At 49.3% G+C, this 18,239-nt stretch overlaps 3 protein-coding genes across 3 annotated transcripts in view; 2 read left to right on the forward strand and 1 right to left on the reverse strand.

Annotated features, from left to right (window-relative positions):
* CRYAB (crystallin, alpha B) overlaps nt 1-3,263 on the reverse strand; it is a 3,469-nt gene extending 206 nt beyond the window's left edge. The window contains 3 exon segments of the mRNA XM_010018788.1: nt 1-12; nt 1,184-1,306; nt 2,878-3,263. The exon segment at nt 1-12 is cut by the window's left edge and continues 12 nt beyond it. Of these exon segments, the coding sequence (XP_010017090.1) occupies nt 1-12; nt 1,184-1,306; nt 2,878-3,075 (333 nt within the window). The 5' untranslated portion in view covers nt 3,076-3,263.
* A 2,167-nt stretch (nt 3,264-5,430) lies between these two features.
* HSPB2 (heat shock 27kDa protein 2) lies at nt 5,431-6,938 on the forward strand. The gene is made up of 2 exons (XM_010018789.1): nt 5,431-5,552; nt 6,415-6,938. The coding sequence occupies exons 1-2, from the start codon at nt 5,459-5,461 to the stop codon at nt 6,864-6,866; spliced, it is 546 nt and encodes a 181-aa protein (XP_010017091.1). The 5' UTR covers nt 5,431-5,458; the 3' UTR covers nt 6,867-6,938.
* Nucleotides 6,939-10,660: 3,722 nt separating this feature from the next.
* Nucleotides 10,661-15,311, forward strand: LOC104409021 (chromosome unknown open reading frame, human C11orf52). Its single transcript, XM_010018790.1, has 4 exons — nt 10,661-10,692; nt 14,051-14,091; nt 14,667-14,713; nt 15,075-15,311. Exons 1-4 carry the CDS (start codon nt 10,661-10,663, stop codon nt 15,309-15,311), a joined length of 357 nt encoding a protein of 118 aa, XP_010017092.1.
* Nucleotides 15,312-18,239: the final 2,928 nt, after the last annotated feature.

Here is an 18,239-nt window from a genome sequence, read left to right on the forward strand (position 1 = left end):
GCCATGCTCATCCTTCAAAAGGAGAAGAGAAGGAACAGCCCTGGTTAGAAATGTTCACTCAGTTCCACCTAAACCATGGGCTCCTTGCATAAAGTCTGAGATCGGGAAGCTCCAGCTCTCAAAGGAAGACTTTTCAGAAAATTAAAAGAATTTTTATTATGAGGTATTATTTTTAAAGAGCCAAGACTGGCAGAAGTGAGACACTGCCCTGCCTAGGCTGCAGGTGCCTGCAGGTACACTTTTTAAAGGAATTATATGTGCCAGCTTTTGTGACAGCCAGAGACTGGTCTCATTGCACAGTGGTGTGCTGTCATTTGTAAGATGCAGCAGCTAGACTCACATGCAGTGCCAACTGCCCCCATTCCTGGAGGTGTCCAGAACATTAGTAATACACAGCTTTCTATAGCTGATATAGCTGATCTCTGCTATAGAACTTGATTATTTTCTTAGCCAAAAAAATTTGCAGAAGCTATGTCAGGATTATAGGCTTCCACCAGCTACAAGTAATGCTGTATTTCCTCACTGACAGACCTGTGATCCCAGAAGCTCTTAAAGCTGACAATTCCAGTCACATAGTTATTTTATTACGAGTATTCATTTCCTTCTGGCAAGGAGGCAGGGGTGGGAGGGAGGTGGAGACTGGCAAACCCTGCTGCATACAGCTTTGGACATGGCTTTTGACTCCTGTCTGTCCAGTTGCCACACAGGTCTCCAGAGCCAGCAAGCAATGCTGACAGCAGAACACAATCTTTAAGGATTACAAACTCATAGATGGGCCTTTTCCAGGAAGAGATAGCCTCATGGTAACAGAACAGGGGAATGCATTGATTCATTATGTGGTTCAGTTATTACAGGTTGTTGTTAGCTTATGGAATGCCTCCCTGCATTCCTGGCCTCTTCACAGAAAGAGGGAGGCCCAGAAATGCCCATTTCAAAGATGATTTTCCAGTTCAGTTCACAGTTCATGTAATATCAGCAATAAATCTCCACCCTGTTGCTGCCCAGTCTGGGATCATCTGGGTGGGAGGGGGTTGCACAGAGCATCTTCCATTAGGATTGGTTAATAAAAAATACTAGAAGTATTTGAGATGAGCACAGAGGATTGTTTTTCAGTCTCCTTGTTTAACCATAGATGAGGAAGTTCACACTGACTCTATCAGTCATACAAGTAAAGTAGAAGTACCTGGCGCTCCTCATGCTTCCCGTGAATCTCTATCATGTCCCCCTGCACCTTCACTTTTAGCTCTTCAGGGGAGAAATGTTTCACATCAAGATTTACAGAAAATTTGTCCTTCTCCAGTCGCATCTGCAAAACAAGTGGGTGGCTTCAGAAAAGAGCGGGTGAGGGTTTCAGCTTAAAAAGGCTCTCAGAATACAGCAGATCAAGACTCAAGGTGGTATCTACACATGCAGTGTTTGACTTGGGATTCTGATCTGGGTGGCTTTGTCCCTTGCTGGCCTGTTATATTAGTGCCCATCACTACAGTATCTAAAATGTGAATGCTTTCTCTTGATAAATGTTTTCGTTGGAAGCAAGGCAGAGATTCTCAATCTGAATTTGTTAAAACTGACTCTTCAGTTGGCATACAGGGTTTGCATCCAATTCTTTTTACAGAATGTCTGGAGGTTTCCGGGTTTTGTGACTGGATTTTGCCAAGTCTTACAAGCAAAAGAAATCCTTCCTGTGCAGCTGACTGAAGCTCATATGAAGGCTTGCAGGCTTTCCCCTGTATCATCAGTCTTTAATAACCCAAATAATGTGTCACTGGTGAGCAGTACTGCCTCACTGCTCACCTCCGTACTCTGAACAGCAGGACTTTTGCCGAAACTCTGAGTCACCTGTTGCTAATCTCACCTCGTTCCCTTGCACTCTGCACTTTATCACTGGTAACAAACACTGCTTTTTGTTGCTTTCTGAGGTTGGAATTGCACATTCTGCCTGCCTTGGACACATCGGTGGGACTTTGCTATATAAGCTGGCTGTCTCAGCCTTCCTGCTGCTTTCATGGTCAGGAATATGCAAGCCTCCTGGAGCTCTGCCCTGGGATGTGGAGGCAGCCTTTGTGCCAGCTGTATGCTTACTGGATTCTGCAGTTTGACCTGGGAGTCTAAGTGCTTCCTCCTCCTTCTAGAAGATCTCTCCACTGAGTGAGATGTTCTTATCTGTGGTGCTTATTATGGCTGCTTCACTGGACAGCCAGACTCAGGTCACTAAATCAAGGGAAACATTATGCAAAGATTAAGACAATACTTTAACTTCTTTGGCTTAGAATAGCTCTGCAAGTTGCTTGTGAATAAGACAGCTGACTCGCGGAACAGGCAAGGTTGTTTGAGCTACATGCCTCTTGGCTCAGCCCCTGAAGTAAGCAGACAGCTACTTTATGATCCTTTGGATCCTGTATCATAAAATGCTGCTCTTCTCAGCAGTGATTCTCTAAAATAGTCCCCTTTTTCCTCAGCATGAGCTCCCACACTGCCTGACATCAGTATCCCATTACCCCTGCCAACTACCCCTGTCCTGTTTGCTTCTCAGGAGGGAGCAGGATTGGAAGTTTTGCACAGCAGACAGGGAAATAAGGGTTCCTCCTTTCTTCCATCAGCTCTTGAGTTGTTTGCCACATATATTCAGTTCAGTTTGCTTCTATTCTGAGCGATACGGCAATACTTGCGCTCAGTCACAAATGATTAGATGAGCATGCAGAGGTTCTTGCCTAATGCAGAGGAGCAGAGGCACAAACACAGCACCCTTTTCCCCAGCCTTTTCCTAATAACCACCTAAAAGCAGCTTGCAAGATCTCAGTTCTCATGGGTCTCCATCTCCAGACCCATCAGGATGTATACACAGCAATAAGAAAGAGCATTAAGAAGGAAGATTACCTCAGAGAGTCCTGTCTCTAGCCAACTAGGCATCCGAAGAATGGGGGATCTCATCAGGAAGGGACTGATGCTGGGGGAAGCAGGGAGCAGCTCTGACTCCTGGAGGTGTTCTCCGAATATCTGATCAAAGATACGACTCGGTGCCAACCAAGATAAGAAGGGTCTGCGGATCAGGGGGTTATGAATGGTGATATCCATTGGAGTGCGCTGGAGGTGCCTGGCAAACAACTGTGCTGCAGTGCTGTGCTGGGAGCGCAGGACAGCTTTATACCCGTGCAGCTGGCCTGGTCTTCCCCCCCCCAGGCCTCTTGAACAGTGGTGTCAGGGATTTTATTGTCCCTCTCCTGGGCTGGTCCCTTCAGTGGTGCCCAGTAGCTGTCTGAGGGATTTGAACACATTGCTGAGGAGGAGGGGGAAGGGGAGAAGAAGAAAAGGAGCCTAATGGGGCAGCAAGAAGCCAAACTGCCCAGCCACCCGCCCTGCTCCCCACGTGCTGTTTATCTGCAGAGACCCAGGCAGGCTTGGCGGATGTTCCCAGCTGCTTTGGATGCCAGCAGGATCAATGCAACTCCTATCTTTGGCTTACAGGGAAAATGACAAGGGGCCATTGTTCCCACTGCCAGCACTGAGACTTCAGTCATACATCACCCACCAGCCTAGGGAGAGCTCTGTCCCTCCTTAAGACAAAGGAAGCCACAGGCCTGCTTTAGTCAGAGGGCAGGAAAGATCCCAGGAGGTCTTTACTGACATACCCTTGGCAATGCAGCTCTCTGCAGCCCAGTAAGCCCCACGGCCTTAGTGGATACCCATTGGTGTGTGTGTGAATGAAAGATGGCTTTCCTCACAGTGCTTCAGCCCAACACCTCTCATCTTTTGCCCACTACAGAAACCATTTGGCTGGAGTGAGCAGAAGAGCCCTACACTGTGACCTCAGAGTACTCCAGAGGGCTGTCAGCAGAGATAAACCAGGCATGACTGGGAGTTTCCCAGGGCATGTCTTCATTGACTATCATGCTTGCTTAGTTCATGTCATGCCTCATCCCTGGCAGTGTTCAAATCCAGACTGGACAGGGCTTGGAGCAACCTGGTCTAGTGGAAGGTGTCCCTACCTGTGGCAGGAGGGGGTTGGAACTGGATGAGCTTTAAGGTCACTTCGAAACCAAACCTCTCTGTGATTCTACACCAATGGCCTCCGTGATGCTACACTGTGACATGCCTTCTCAGGGATGCAAGCTAACTTTATCTGCCTGTGCCCTTTGAGTAAGCTGATTTCCACTAATTATGCTTCTAATATGTCTTAATTCACACGTTTATTTTAATTCCTGCCTTATCTGTAAACCTAAATCATGGCAATGGCTTCAGCCCAGCAACTATCCCTAAAGGGCAAGAGGTAGTCTCTGCTCATGTGAGCTTGCAACTTAAATACAATTACTGGCTCAGAGGCACATCATTCTTACTGCTAGCACCACCAGTCTTTTGCAAAAGGTTCTGACCCTCTTCATCTCAGCGTCCCTGCAAGAATAGGGAGCAGGTTTGCTCTGTCCAACAGCTCAGGCCATAAATACCTTCTCCAATTCCCCATTACATCAGCAGTAGTGCACCTGCTCTCATACTGCAGGGACATGGACTCAGGGAAATCTCTGGTTGCAGGGTGCAAGTAATTTCACTGGGCACTGCTTCCCCCCATCTGTGTCCCATTCCTCCCTCCCTCTGCCGCCCCCCTCTTCCCCCCCCAGTTCAATAAAACTGGATCTATGCCAGATTCAGATCCCTGTTAACTCCTGATCTCTGGCACAAGCATTTCTGTGGGTCGCATTACATTGTGCCAAAGCTCTGGCCAGGGGACAGTCTGGATAGCCAGCTTGCAGCAGCACCATTCAGGATGTGAAGGTGTCAGTATCTGAATCCGATCAACTACCTGCACCACTTCACCACTCATAGGAACAAAAGTCTTGAGCCATATGCTCAGCTGCTGGGAAAATGAACCTCCTTTGTGCAGGGCATGGGAAGGGCTGATCTGGGTCCTAAGCTCACAGTGGGGCAATGGGTGTGGCAGTGACTTCATGTGATTGTGCATGACCTGATCAAGCACCAGTCAGCATTAGCTACTTCCCTGTCCCCACAGCGTGCCCCAGGGCCAGCAGGACCATTGTCAGGGACTACTTGAGTCTGCTTACAATGAACTTTCCTGCTTGCCCTTGCCTTTGGGAGCACCACAGGCAGCAGAACCTGGGGTCTCTTCTGCTTTCTCCTGCTTTAGCTCCCTCAGCTCACCTCTGTGCCTCCCTGCTGTACTTGGCTGCCTCCTGCACCCCTTGGTCAAGGAGGGGATCTCAGCAGCTGGGAGGAGGTACAGCATATTCCCGAGATGTCCCTGCCTGCAGGCAGTGCCTGCACTCCCTGCTGGAATGCAGTGAGAAGCTTCCATCGTCACCCTGGCAAGGCATCCTGGGGCCTGTGCTTGTGGCTATTTTGGTCCATCTTTTTATCACACACTCCTCCCTGTGGAATTCACCCAATTAAAACCTTGCAATCTGCAGCCTTCACTCTCAGAGGCAGTGAGTGCTTGGAAAGACACACCATGGCTGCAAGGACTGTGCCCCACGCCTACCCCATGAGTTCGGAGTATGAGTTTGCCAACCCTAGCAAGATCTATGACCAGAACTTTGGAGAAGGTAAGCACTCTCCTCTGGTGCAGGAAGGCTGGTGGAGTCCCCCTGGGGATATTGAGCTCCAGAGCAGGCTAGGTAAGTTGGAGCCAAGGAATTCTCAGCACAAGAACCCAAATTGAGGTGGGGGATATCCAGGGAATGGCCAGTGTCTCTCTCTTCAGGTCCACTTCCTCCATCCCTGCTTACTGCTGTCTCTCCCATCCTCCCTCATGCCCCCAGTGGTCTGGCATTCATGCATATGCTGTGCAAACATGGAGCAAAATGCCCTGGGGGTGGCAGGGGTGGGGTGAGTTTTTGCAGCCGGGGGCTGTGGAGAAAAGCTGAGCTGGGGTGTTCAGCACAAAGCTGGGCAGTGGCTGGCAGAGGGGAAGGAATGTGGGCAGCAGCAGAACCATTCAGCGCCAGCACAACAGCATGAAAAGGCAAAAAGCTCCAAGGAAAGCCTTCTGGACAATGGCACACAAAAGGCTTTTAGTTATTCAGGGCAGTTTCTTCACCATCAGCGTTTTCCATGCCCATTCCTGGCTGTGTGCTTTGCACTGCAGAGCACCCAGTGCACCTACCAATCCCTCTCTGTGCATCCAGCAGACATGCAAAAGCTGGAACCAGCCCTTGGCTTGCTGGCAGCTGCTGGCTGTGCGGTGGGAGGCAGTGTCTGGCAGGCATCTGGCTGTGTATGTATTTTAGAGACACAAAGGTAGGAACTGAAAGAGACTCCATCCATATTGTGCTGATGTGGTGACAAAACCAAGGTGTTTGCCAGGCCCCAGCCTCCTCCTGTCAGCCTCCCTTATCTGCTGCCAACCATCCTTCAGCAACTGTTTCCCCTGAAAACCCCACACTCCTCACTGCATCTCATTTTCAGGTGTGTCCCCATGTGAGATCTTAGCACCTGCTCTGTACCATGGCTACTACATCAGGCCTCGGATCAATAAGCAGCTGGATCGAGGCACCTCCGAAATCAGCCTCAATGAGCACAAGTTCGAAGTATTCCTGGATGTCTGTCACTTCCTGCCAGATGAGCTCACTGTCCGCACCGTAGACAACCTGCTGGAGGTGATGGGGCAGCACCCACAGAAGGCTGACCGCCATGGCTTCATCTCCCGAGAGTTCACCAGGACCTATATCCTTCCTCTGGATGTTGACCCCTTGCTGGTGAGAGCCACATTGTCCCACGATGGCATTTTAAGCATTGTGGCTCCCCGGACAGGGAGGGAAGTAAAGGCCAGAATCAACGAGGTGAAGATAACCCAACAGGAGCAGCCAGTGGGGAAAGAAGAACAGTCTGGGGAAGGAAAAGAGAAGAAAGAGTCCTAAAGGCCCCTAATCTGGGTTTGCACAGGGAAGGTGGGTGGGACAGGGATGGGGAATCCGTGGTGCCAGACCCCTATTTCTCACCATCACTGTTTAACAGGGCTGTGAAGCAGCCATATATATATGCCAGATTTCTGCTTCTTAAGGCTGATGGCTGGAAAAAGGGACTTGGAACCAAAAACAGAGGGAGACTAAAGTGTTGGTGTAAGGGGCTGTAATGCAAGTTTTCTCCTAGGTCAAGTGCTCACTGAGCACCATGCAGGGTGCTCTCCTCTCATCCCAAATGGCAAGGGTCACTCTTACCCTAAACTGTGAGGCTGTGTCACAGTGGACTGTTAAACAGCTGCTGTGCTCTAGCCCAGAGGGAAGAGATGATCCCAGTGTCTTGCATCTAACCTGTGTAGAGATGGAAGGTGCTTGTTGGTCTGTAAAAGTGCCTGCAGCTCTCAGGAGGAAAGAGGAATAAATCTGCCTCTGATCTTCACTTGTTTGCATTGGATTCATGTTGCTTCCGGCCAAGGTACTCTGCAGCAGGAAAGATGGACAGTGCCTTAGATGCTCCAGATGTGAGGAGCAGAGCAGCAGATAGTTCACACTGAGCCCATCTGTGGAAATGGCATCAGTGGGGACTTGGAGGACCTCTGGCCATGGGGCACCAGGGGGACTTCTGCGATTGACCCTCCTGGCTCAGGTGCAGCTGGAGATGCTTGCTGTTGTATGGAGCCCACAGTGGGTGGCATCCTCAAGGAGAAAAGATGTAGAGTGATGAGCTCTTGGAGGTTCACTGTGCATTTCCAGACCTGCAGCTGGAGTTAGCCCAATTAAACAAATGCCAACCCATGGCCTCTGCTTGCCTCAGCCCTGCAGTTTACAGGGCATAATGCTTGTTCACACATTCACCTTTTCAGCCCTCATGAGGGGAGTGAACCCCAAACTGCTGAAGGGAAAGGCTCTGCTCAGATTCCAAGTACCTTGCTGGCATCCCAGCACTCTCTGTAGAGTCACAGAGGGGACAACTTTGGTCCCCTTTGCAGACACCGTGATGCTACCGGCTACATGAGAAATGTCTCAGTAGTCTTGTGATGTTGGGCCAGGGATCGTGTGTGCTGCTGTCGGTGGCAGCTGCTGCCTTGGATGGTCCTGAGGGCTCAGCAGGTGCCAGTTGCAATCCTTGTTTTGTCAGAGCCAATTAAAGCAGCCAAAATGCTGTGTCACTGGCCAAATATGGGGGTCCCTGGCATGCCTCAGTGCAGCCTTCTCAGAGAGAGAGGAGGTTCCAAGGTGCCTGTGGACAGAGCTGCTCGCTCTCCCTCCTGGGATGTGACTTGCAGACTTCTGCACTCTTCCTCCATGAATAAATCAGGCCAGAAATGCCCTGCTCAGGAGTCTATCCCATGCAGCATACCTCCTCGGTTGCTGACACACTGATACAAGGCTGCTCTTTCACACTTGCCAGGCAAAGTGAGATCCAGACCAGAGCGAACCACTGTGCAGCTATTTTCAACTTCTCAGGGCCCCCGCCAGCAGTGAGGATCAGAATTAACTTAAGTGCAGGCCTGCCTTGCAAGCTTCAGGAGAGCAAGCAGGAGGATCGCTAAGACTTCTTCCCCCCTGGTGCTGATCAGGTACCCACACTCACTGTCTGTATTGCTGAGGGATGCCCTTCATTTTTTAGAGACAATGCCAGCTTGTTGTGTGCTTGTACCACACCTATCACAGTGTGGCTCCAGTTCCTCCATGTCTGAGGTACTGTGACATTCTGGCAATAGAAATGCACAGCATCAGTAGTCATTACACAGTTCTGTTTCCCCTCTGGCTTTTATTAGCCCTGCCTTTGCTCTCCAATGAGTTCATTCTCTATTGCTGGGCACTTGCAGGCTCGTGCTGTGCCAGTTGCACAGCTTGTTACCCAGACAATGTCCCTGAAAGCATGAAGACAGATGCCCCAGCAGTGATACAGTGAGAGGGGCTGGCACTGCCTGGTGTCAGCCACTGGGCTGTTCCTCTGCACCCTGGAAGGCTTTGCACAAAGTAGCCTGATCGGTTTGCTGAGCAGGAGCACTGGAAGCCATACTCTCTTTCATCGCTGCAGACACAGACTGAGGAGGGAATGCAGAGTGGCAGCCAAGTGATCCCCAGCTCTGCCAATGTTTTTGATGCCTTTCTGTTTCTCTGGTGGAGCTCAAACCAGCAGCTCCAGCATTTGTGAAAGGGGCTGATGGGAACAGGCTCTCAGTCTTTTCTTCTTTCTTGTCCACAAAGCAACAAAGCCCAAGTTATCCCAGAAATCAAAACAGACACTGGCTCTCTAAATCAACAGTGTCTGTGGCAAACCCAGAGATAGTCTGCAACTTCCCAAGCAGGGACAGACTCCTGAGATGACCTGGTCTTTGCAGGACCATGAGAACATGGTCCTGTTGGGACCAGAACTGAATCCCATCTGCCCACATAAGTCTGATCCTAAATTCTCCCTGGGGTGCTGTGGTGCAGACTGAACCGAACAATTTCTCCAGCCACATGCTGAGGAGCAGTTTCTGAGCAAGACTCAGGCTCTGAAAGTCACAGTGAAGCTCATCCAAGGTTCAGCAAGAGAGCAACTGTGCCCTGCAGCTCAGAACCAATCTCCTCCTGCCACTTCTGGACAGGTACAAGCTCTGCTCTGCACTTGGGCAGATGCTAAATGATGCTCTTGAGACTGGCTGAGAGCATGGGTACAGCTGGAGTGGGGGACTAGCGCCAGTTCCTGAGACAGCCTGCCAGAAGCGTGAATTAAAACTTACCCACTTGTCAGCACATCCCATGAGGCATTCAGACCTGCACAGAACTGGGGTTGGCTGCTGAATCAAAGCTGTGGAGCACAGTTTCTGCTCAAGGACTGCATTGACAAGGTATCTCTCAGTATTGAGCCTCAGATCTCTTAAAGCTGCCAAAGATCAGCTACCTGTCATTCAGTCCAGGAATGACTGTCCGTAGTCTGAAGGGCTCTCAATAGGAGTAGGGAGGTAAAATGCACATTAATGTTCCTGTTTGAGATGCTGAGGGGTGAGTCTAAGAGCAGTATTGCAGGTCCTTAATGATGCAAGGTGCCTCATAGGATTCTGTCATTCTCAAAAGCAAAAATCTATACACTTACATCTAGGTAGGTAAAAAAAAGATTCCCAATAATGCCCCTGAGTTTGCATATGCCTTTCTGCCAGTGGCAGAAGCAGCAGCACTAGAGCTCATCTGAGAGTAGACCTGCAAGCCTGCTCTCACCTCTGCGGGGGTATCACCTTCCCTCCCAAGAAAATATGCTCTCTTTCCCAGATGATGCCAGCCCATGCCACACATTTTCCTGACATCCTGCTTGAGCTGCAATGATGAACAGCAGGAACACATTGAGAGCTCCCACTCTGGTGTTTGTCCTTTTGGTCAGGAACATTTGAAGTCCCTCCTTCATCCTCTTTTGCAACACTGCTGCTATCAGCGGGATGGCTTTGGTGGGAGAGAGGGATAGCGGAGGAACATCCACCTTACAAATCACAAAGCAGCATGTTAGCCCCAAGGCAGTGGCATGCTTCTTGCCCTTTCCTCCCTGGGTAGCAAGAGGTGAGCGCGGGCCCTGGGGCACGGAGAGCCCAGTGCAAGCGCTCCGGTAGATGGCACGCACGGGCCTATAGCAAAGCGTCAGAACAGCGTGGAGAGAAATCCGACACTGCCAGACACTCCCTTGGAATAGCCAGAGGCCGAGCAGGAACCAGGAAATACAAGCTCTCCCTGTCCAGAAAACACTTCTGTTTCATGGAGGAGGGAGCGACATGGGCAATCTCTGCAGCTGCGGGCGACCGTGGTGAGTCCGGCATCCGCCAGATAGGGGGATGACAGCGCAAGCCCCGGGCAGCCTGAGCTGAAGTTTGGGTGGACTTCGCAAGCTTTGCTTCCTGGTGCTGGGTTTGCCAAGGCTCCCGCCCGGCTCTCGGCTCTGCACAGTGTCAGCTCACACCGAAACCGAGAGCAAATCAGCACGGACACTGGGTCACTGCTGTGCAGGTGCCGGGGCGGGGACGGGAGGCTGGGGCAGCCCCTGCTGCCAAAGGGAAAGGCGAAGGGGCTTTGTTGTTCACATCTCTCAGCCCTGCCGTGGGGCTGGTAGCTTGGGTTCCCACAGCCATGACAGCAGCTGAGAACAGCTCAGCTCTAGGAAGGATCTAGTTAAAATCCCTGTACTTGCCCCAGCGGTCTCCAGGCAGGTAGACACCATAGGTGTCTCTTTGGCGTAGTGCAGGGAGGGGCGCCTGGGGCAGTGCTGGTGCTAAGGGCTCAAAGGGTCAGCTACGCCATCCTGCTCTCGGCTCCTCCAGCCCTTCTCCCTACCTGCCTCTGTCTGGGCTTTATTTGCACTTGGGATATCCGGGCCACGTTTTCCAGATGATGTTGCTTTTTCTCCCCGTGAGCGAGGATGACAGTTTAATCCTTCCCGGCTCATGTTGTGCCCTGGACCTCCTGCTTACAGAAAAAGGGCACAGTGGAGCATCATTCGGTGCCAAGTGGAAATGTTTTCAGCCCTGAGCATGGTACAGGGGGGAGAGCCATGAATATCAGATGAAGCTCCGCGGGCATTCTCTCCAACACTGCATCTGTTAAAAGTATTAGAAATTCATCAGGGCTTTTTAATAATTACAAGAGGCACAGCATCACCTAGTGGCTGAAGCAAAGGAGGAGGTTCAGGACACCGAGGTCCTTCCAAGGTAAACAGGAATGTGCTGTTGATAAAATAAGCTTGGAAGACACCTACAGAGGACTACAATTAAGAGAAGACTACTGCATTGAAGCCCCACTGCAGAAGTCTGCATAATTCAGAGCTTTGCCTTGGTGACAGAGGGAAAAAAATGGTACTTACTTTTAGTTCAGGTGTTTCCAGGCTCCTGTACTGCATTTATTTCTGTGTATTTTCTCAGCACCACAGCTGTGTCAGCAAAGAGCTGAGCTTTCTAAATAAAAGGAGAGATAGGTACTCACCTTCTCCTGTATGGAAGATCCTTGTCTTGGTTACTATGAAAGCACAGGCTCTAAGGGAGACAAAGCGAGGAGCAAGAGACTGAGGAGGTCCTTGAAGTCTATAAAGAAAAGTCATTACAGCAAATTTATTCACATAAGAAAGATACCAGTGAAGGAAAGTATGCCCTCAGGTCTGGGTACCTCTGCAAGCATGGCCCTGCGGAGGGCAGGCCCCAGGTATTCTCACCATTTGGCTTAGTATTCAGGGCCTCAGATGTGTACAGAGAGTAAAAGATGCCAAAATTCAGGAGCAACTGCGAAGCAGGCTTGCATGGGGCAGAAATCGGGTTGGCACTGACATGGGGAAAGGGGAGGAAGTAATATAGGAGCAGGGACATGTGTGTTGTCATGTAGAATGTACAACGTGCTTTTAGCTGGCCGTGAGTTAGTTGTAACATGTTTGACCTGGTTTTGAGAAGAGGTGAGAGGTTTGCCCTGCTCTAGTTTCCCTTGCCATATCCATTCTAAATAGCACAGATGTAAGGCTGGGAGATGCTGTCTCCTGCTTGGCTGTGATTAGCCTGCAGACAGCCTCAGAATAGTTCCAGCCTACACACTGGCTGCTAATGCTCTCTCTACAAAGGAAGGCAACTAAAACAAGCAAGAGCAGCTTGAATGCTGAGTGGCTGAATGCTTTAAAGAAGCAAAGTGCTTTAGCACGAAAGCCTTGGCAAGGAGGGCCCTGGAATCTCTGCAAGCTCACAGAGACAGAGGAGAAGGAAGCTGCAAGAGCCAAGTGAGAAATACCACAAAAAAAAGCAATGCTGACTTCAGCTGGGCCCCTAACTCCTGGGGGCAGCCCCCAGATTGTGTCTGTCGAGGACCCGAGGGCCATTGGTGCTGCTGAGGCACAAGAAGCAGTGTTGGATTCTTTTGCAAAGGAGCATGGCCACCCTGTTTTCCCCGCAGCTGCCTTTGACTTCCCAGGTCTAACAAGCCTGGTTAATCATTACTGACCATTTTGAAGTTCTCCGAGTGCTTTTGCAGCATTCATGCTTTTTTTGTTTTGCCATTAGAGTGCCAAAGACATTACAGCACACACTGTCCTGCTTGCCCGCCCACAGGAATTGCCTCTAAAAGCTGGGAAAGGCAGAGCTCTGCCTCAGCCACAGCATTGTTCCTGCCTGTGGCAGGGCCGTCTGGCAAATGCACACAACGTGGGACATAAAGTGTTTCTTGGGAACCATCTGGTAGCTCTGTAGCCCTATTAAACGTGCTGCAGCAGAGACACAGACCTGTGTGAGACCCTTGGCTGCACGTTGTGTTGGTCGGCGGCCAGCACCAGATGGACATGCGTACACAGGAGGAGCCACGCAAGGGCTGGCTCCTGCTCTGTTCCAGCCCTCTGAGTGTGATAACATTGCCTTCATGCATCTGACCCAGAATGGGACATGTCTCTGCTCTGCCAGGTAGCCTGTGCTCCTGCCAGCACCAGCCTGCAGGAGCTCAGCTCCTGGCTCTGTTGTTACAGCTCAAATGAATTCGGCTCCTGTTCATTCTGTGGCTGGAATGTAGCTGTATTTCGCTTGTCTCTTTCTGGTCATACAGATACAGCCAAGATTAGGGTTTGGCTTGGCTTATACTAAGTAAGCGCTTGGTTGGTTTGGTTGTGTTTTAAGTGGAAAACTGACAACAGGAAAACTGCCCGAAACACTAAATTCATACAAGGTCTGCACACAGCTGCTCCTTTGGTGAGGGGGGCAAAGCGGAGTGTGTGTGACTATCAGAGCATCCAGCCCTAAGAGAAGGTTTTTGTTCCAATTGAGAGCATGCTCTACACCCTGCATCTTTGATCATACAGCTATGGAAATGTAGCTGCAAACCCACAGTGAAATCTGTTCTTATTCACTCTGATGTATATGCATCAGCCAGACAGTCAGGGCTGAAAGGCAAGGAGACTTGGGGGTGTCTGTGGGGCATGGTAGTTGTGTCAAAGAAGAAGGGAACACATACCTACATCTCCCCTTTGGACCTTCTCCTTGCAAGAGTCACTCATGTTGTGGTTTGGCTCAGTAGCTCTTCTCTGAGGCATTTCTTGGGCCTTTCTCATTACCCCCAGATATGGTGCCCTGGGGTGGTGCATTTGGGTTTGCATGTTATGACAGCAGAGGCTGGGGCCTCTCAGGGCTGACATATCTCTCTGATTTCAGGAGGTGTCCTTCGCCTTTTAAAAGAAAGAAAGAAAAGCAAGGTAAGGATTTGTGGAAATGCTTTAGAGGTCAAGAAAGGGTGTAGTCACTGAGCCCCTAGTTAGATGACATTAGTCAGGGCTGTGAATCGGATCTGTGAGGCTGAGGTCCGCTCCCACACTGTAAGGGCTGTAAACATCCGTCTGACATCAGTCCCCCAGAATAAAGTGCATTCCCTAAGTATCCCAGTTGTATCCAGTGGCCTTTGGACCATGCTGGGCAAAATATGTTTGCCAGGCATCAAAGGAAATGAAGTTAAAACTGGATCTGTCATCTCCAAGGGCCTGACAAGGAAGTTCTCTGTGCTGTGTCTGTCCTCCTAGGTTCTGCCAAGAACATTGCGGTCCACAGCATGTTGTCATCTCAGGAAACCTTATTTTTTCCAAAGAAATAAGCCCAGGCTTTCTTCTCGGAGGTGGGTCCCAGAGACAGCCTTAGGGGTAAGGGTGTCAGATGAGCTGGAAATTTGATTTTTGTCCAGTGGGGAGAGTCCATGGGACAGACACTGCATTTCCGCATTCAACGGTTGAACAATAAACAGTTTCATTAATCTGAACCTCTGGTATTTCTTTTTCAGGAACTAATGTGAGACATGAGAGCCAACAGCATCAGCCTGGCAGGAAGGTAAACAGCTTCCCAGAGTTGTTTTCCAAACTATATTGAGAAGAGACGGAGCTGACCACCACTCCCTAGGCAACATGGATTGGGAGACATGGGGCAGCTTATTCAGAGCCATGAATTGTCTCATTTTGTATAGGCTTTAATGGCTGTGGGAACAATGTGCATTGCTGCACAGTGATGTGGGCCCATTTTTCCCCCCTAAAGTTCAGTGGAAGCAGTAAGATGAAATCTCTTTCTGCGCCTGAGGTGTCAAAGGCCTGGATGGTGCTGGGGAAGGTGTGCAGGGTGTCTCTGCTTAGTCTGGGGAAGGTGTGTGTAGCAGCAGTCCAGGGAGCTGACCTTCCAGAGCTCTTTCTCCCCAAAGGTTCCAATGTATGAAGATGTCCTGGAGTTTCCTGTCTATGCCACTGTGAGTAAACCCAGGAGTGTGAAGCAGGATGACAGCATTCATTACGCAGACATCCAAGTGTTCACCAAGGTCCGGGAGCGCTCTGCAGCAGAGGTGAAGAACTTACAAATGCAGAATGCCACAGAGTATGCCACCCTCAACTTCCCCCGGCCCAGGCTGAAATATGATAGTAAGAATGGGACCCTGGTATAATGGGCTTGATGGTCCCCTCCTCCTTCAGCAGCAAAAGGATTTCAAAGCCTTAAGGATGCTGTAGACACAAGCTAACCTCACAGACATGTCAACTCTCCTTGAGAAAGTCTGAAGAGGCTGTGTCTTCCACCTGCATTTCTCTTTGGAGGACACAGACATTTATTCTCACATGATGAGTAGCTTCCTATCTGATTCTGCTGACAAAAAACACTTCTTCCCCTTGGAAAAGTTGCCTCTGAAACTGGCAACCCGTCTCCTCTCAGCACTGTGAGCAGATAGAGCTGTTCTTTGGCTGATGAAGGCTAAAACTCACAGCTCAGAGCTGCAGTGAAAAAGTTCCTGCTGTGGCACAGGATGAGCTGAGTGCTGCTCTGCAGATGGATTTGGGAACATGACATACAGGATTCAATACTGGGACAAGGGAGATGTCATAGGATTTTACGTCAACATGAAGAAAATTCTGCAGTGTGCAGAATGACATGTGGATGATACTGTGAAGAAATGGAGTGAAACTTTTGACAGTATCTACTGCAATGTCTTCTTCCAACACCTGTCACTGTAACTGAAGTCATGTCCTATGTGCATCCCTCTTTCTCAAAAAGCAGTGTTTTATAACCATGCACAGCACACTAAAACCAAGGCCAGAAATGCAGAATTAACTGAGGGGTACAGAACAATTTCTTTCACTGAAGGGCTGTACAGATATGAATCCTTATCCCAACATGCTCAGAAGTGAGCAGTGAGCTCTTGGCTCTGACTGGAAATGAGACAAGGAAAATTCATAATTTAACTATAAGGCAGGCATTTAAAAGCCACTGCCTCTATTTAGGACAGTTATCCAGTCCTTAGAGAACAGCAGCTGTCTGCATGCCTGAGATACTGGGAATGGATCCTGTTCAACTTTAAAGAGGGCTTTGGACTTTTCCTCCAATTTTCTTCTTTTTTACTGTCTGCCTTAGATAGCCCCAGTAACATAGGGCACACACCATGTGGTGTTTTCTGCTAACACTCCCAGATACACCTTCAGGAAGTTGTTTATGTGTTTAAAATAGTGTTAGTAATACAGTATAGCAATCATCTAGAAGGCTTCTGCCACTGGACTGCATTTGGCAGTTGCAGCACTGGCAGTTGAACAGGGCTCCCAAGCAGTATCTTCGGGCACTAAATCAATGCTTGGCACATTCTATTTCTAAATAATGGTTTACATAGCTAAATGCAGCTCATGGGACAACCTGTTCATTGTCAGTGTTTAAATATGGACCCCTTGGTACAATGCCTAAACATACATAATTTTGCATAGCTAAACGCAAAAAGCATGAAGGAGTTCCTGCCCATTACAAAAAGCAAAGCTGGTAAGGGCAGTGTTTGTTAAGATGGAAGTGTTTTGAGGACCAATCTTAACATTTTTTCTACCTTTTTGCCCATCTCGGCAGGGCCATTGTAAGGCCACAGTAACATTGGAAGGAGAAGGCCCCCTTTTTTTATAATGGATACAGTATATTTTTCTACCTGAAAAGGGTTTTTTTTGCCTATGCTATCCAGTTGACCTCAGGGGGGCTACTGTAAAGTCTGCAGTAAAAGGCCCTTCATTTACAATGGGTACAGGATTATATTCTCGTAAGGGCTGGTTCTTTTGAGTGCCAAGGATTCCTCTTTCTGCTCTTCCGTGTTCCTTTCTGTACTCCATGCCCAGCATGAAAACTTGGCCTTTGGACTGAGGAGGATTGAATGGGCACAGGATTTGCTTACAAGTGTGTGTCAGGGAGTCATGAGACGCTTCAGCACTCAGTGCTGCTAGCCCAGCTGTCAGACGGGCTGCAAGATCTGGTTCATGCTGGGCAGCAATTGTGTACTTCCTTGCCCTGAATCGCTGGTACAAGAACTAGAAAGGGATGCTGGCTTCAATTCCTGTCAAGCCCTCCACGTCATAGGAAGAAATTGGATTTTTTAGACGCATTATTAAATATGGACTATAGTTCCCAGGAGATGGGAGGTTTTCTAGCAGGTACAGACTCCAACAGGTCATCGTTAAACACAATTTAAGTGAAACAGCCTGTTATTGCAGTGGCACGCACAGCATGTGGTACTGAAGTTTTTCCTAACCCAGCAGGAGAGCTGGGGCCGGGGACAGCAAGCTGCACAGACACTAACGTCAAGCTCCTGAGCCCAGAATGATGTAAATTTGCACATCCATCAGGTTAAACCAGTTTTGCACTGGACCTAAGTAGGACTGGGTTTGGCTCAGAGGAACTTGCTTTCACTTAGTCATGTCACTTAGTTCTGTTGATCTGGATTGGCCTTTTCATATTCTGAATTAATTGTGAGCTACAGTAGTGTATTTTAATGAATGCCTCAGAGCCTGGAATGATAGTTTATCTATTCCCTAAGGAGCTCCATCTTCCACATGTAGCTAGCACTTGTTGTTTCTGAAAGTACAGTGTATCTTAGAGATAATCAAATGCTCTGCATAGGAACAGGAGCACTACAGTAATTTTGCCTGTTTACCAGGCCTTGAATAGATGAAATGTGAAAGTCACATGTTGTGCAGTAAGGATTTTTCTAAAGGACTTGGTTTTGCACTGAGTATTAAAAGCTTCCAACAGCCTACCTATCTCCTGTGTTTCCCGAGGTTGTTAGGTTTAGGTGTTAAATGAGTGTTAATGTATCAAATATTCCTTGAACATTAAAGATGCAATTTTTGGTTTTAACTAATTAATGTGCACTCTGGGGGGAGGCTGCTGCCCGCTTGCTGCACTGGGGTTCTGGGGGCGCACACACGGCTGAGCGCCTGCAGAGCACCTGGGGACCCCCCCAGCTGGAGGCTTCCTCATACTTATCCCGCCCGATGCGAGGGGACCTGCAGCTGCTGCCAACAAACGCGATGAAGCGAAACGGCCCCGTCCCGTCCCGTTCCCGTCCGGTTCCACC

Source organism: Nestor notabilis, unplaced genomic scaffold (assembly GCF_000696875.1).
Source record: "Nestor notabilis isolate BGI_N333 unplaced genomic scaffold, ASM69687v1 scaffold28277, whole genome shotgun sequence".
Taxonomy (NCBI): Eukaryota; Metazoa; Chordata; class Aves; order Psittaciformes; family Psittacidae; genus Nestor; species Nestor notabilis.

Bases quoted from the DNA above. Each gene is read 5' to 3' on its own strand.
- HSPB2 (XM_010018789.1), top strand. From the start codon at position 5,459: ATGGCTGCAAGGACTGTGCCCCACGCCTACCCCATGAGTTCGGAGTAT. The intron at 5,553-6,414 runs GTAAGCACTCTC...TCTCATTTTCAG, and splicing joins TGACCAGAACTTTGGAGAAG to GTGTGTCCCCATGTGAGATC.
- LOC104409021 (XM_010018790.1), top strand. From the start codon at position 10,661: ATGGGCAATCTCTGCAGCTGCGGGCGACCGTG. The intron at 10,693-14,050 runs GTGAGTCCGGCA...CTCTGATTTCAG, and splicing joins TGCAGCTGCGGGCGACCGTG to GAGGTGTCCTTCGCCTTTTA. The intron at 14,092-14,666 runs GTAAGGATTTGT...TTTCTTTTTCAG, and splicing joins AAGAAAGAAAGAAAAGCAAG to GAACTAATGTGAGACATGAG.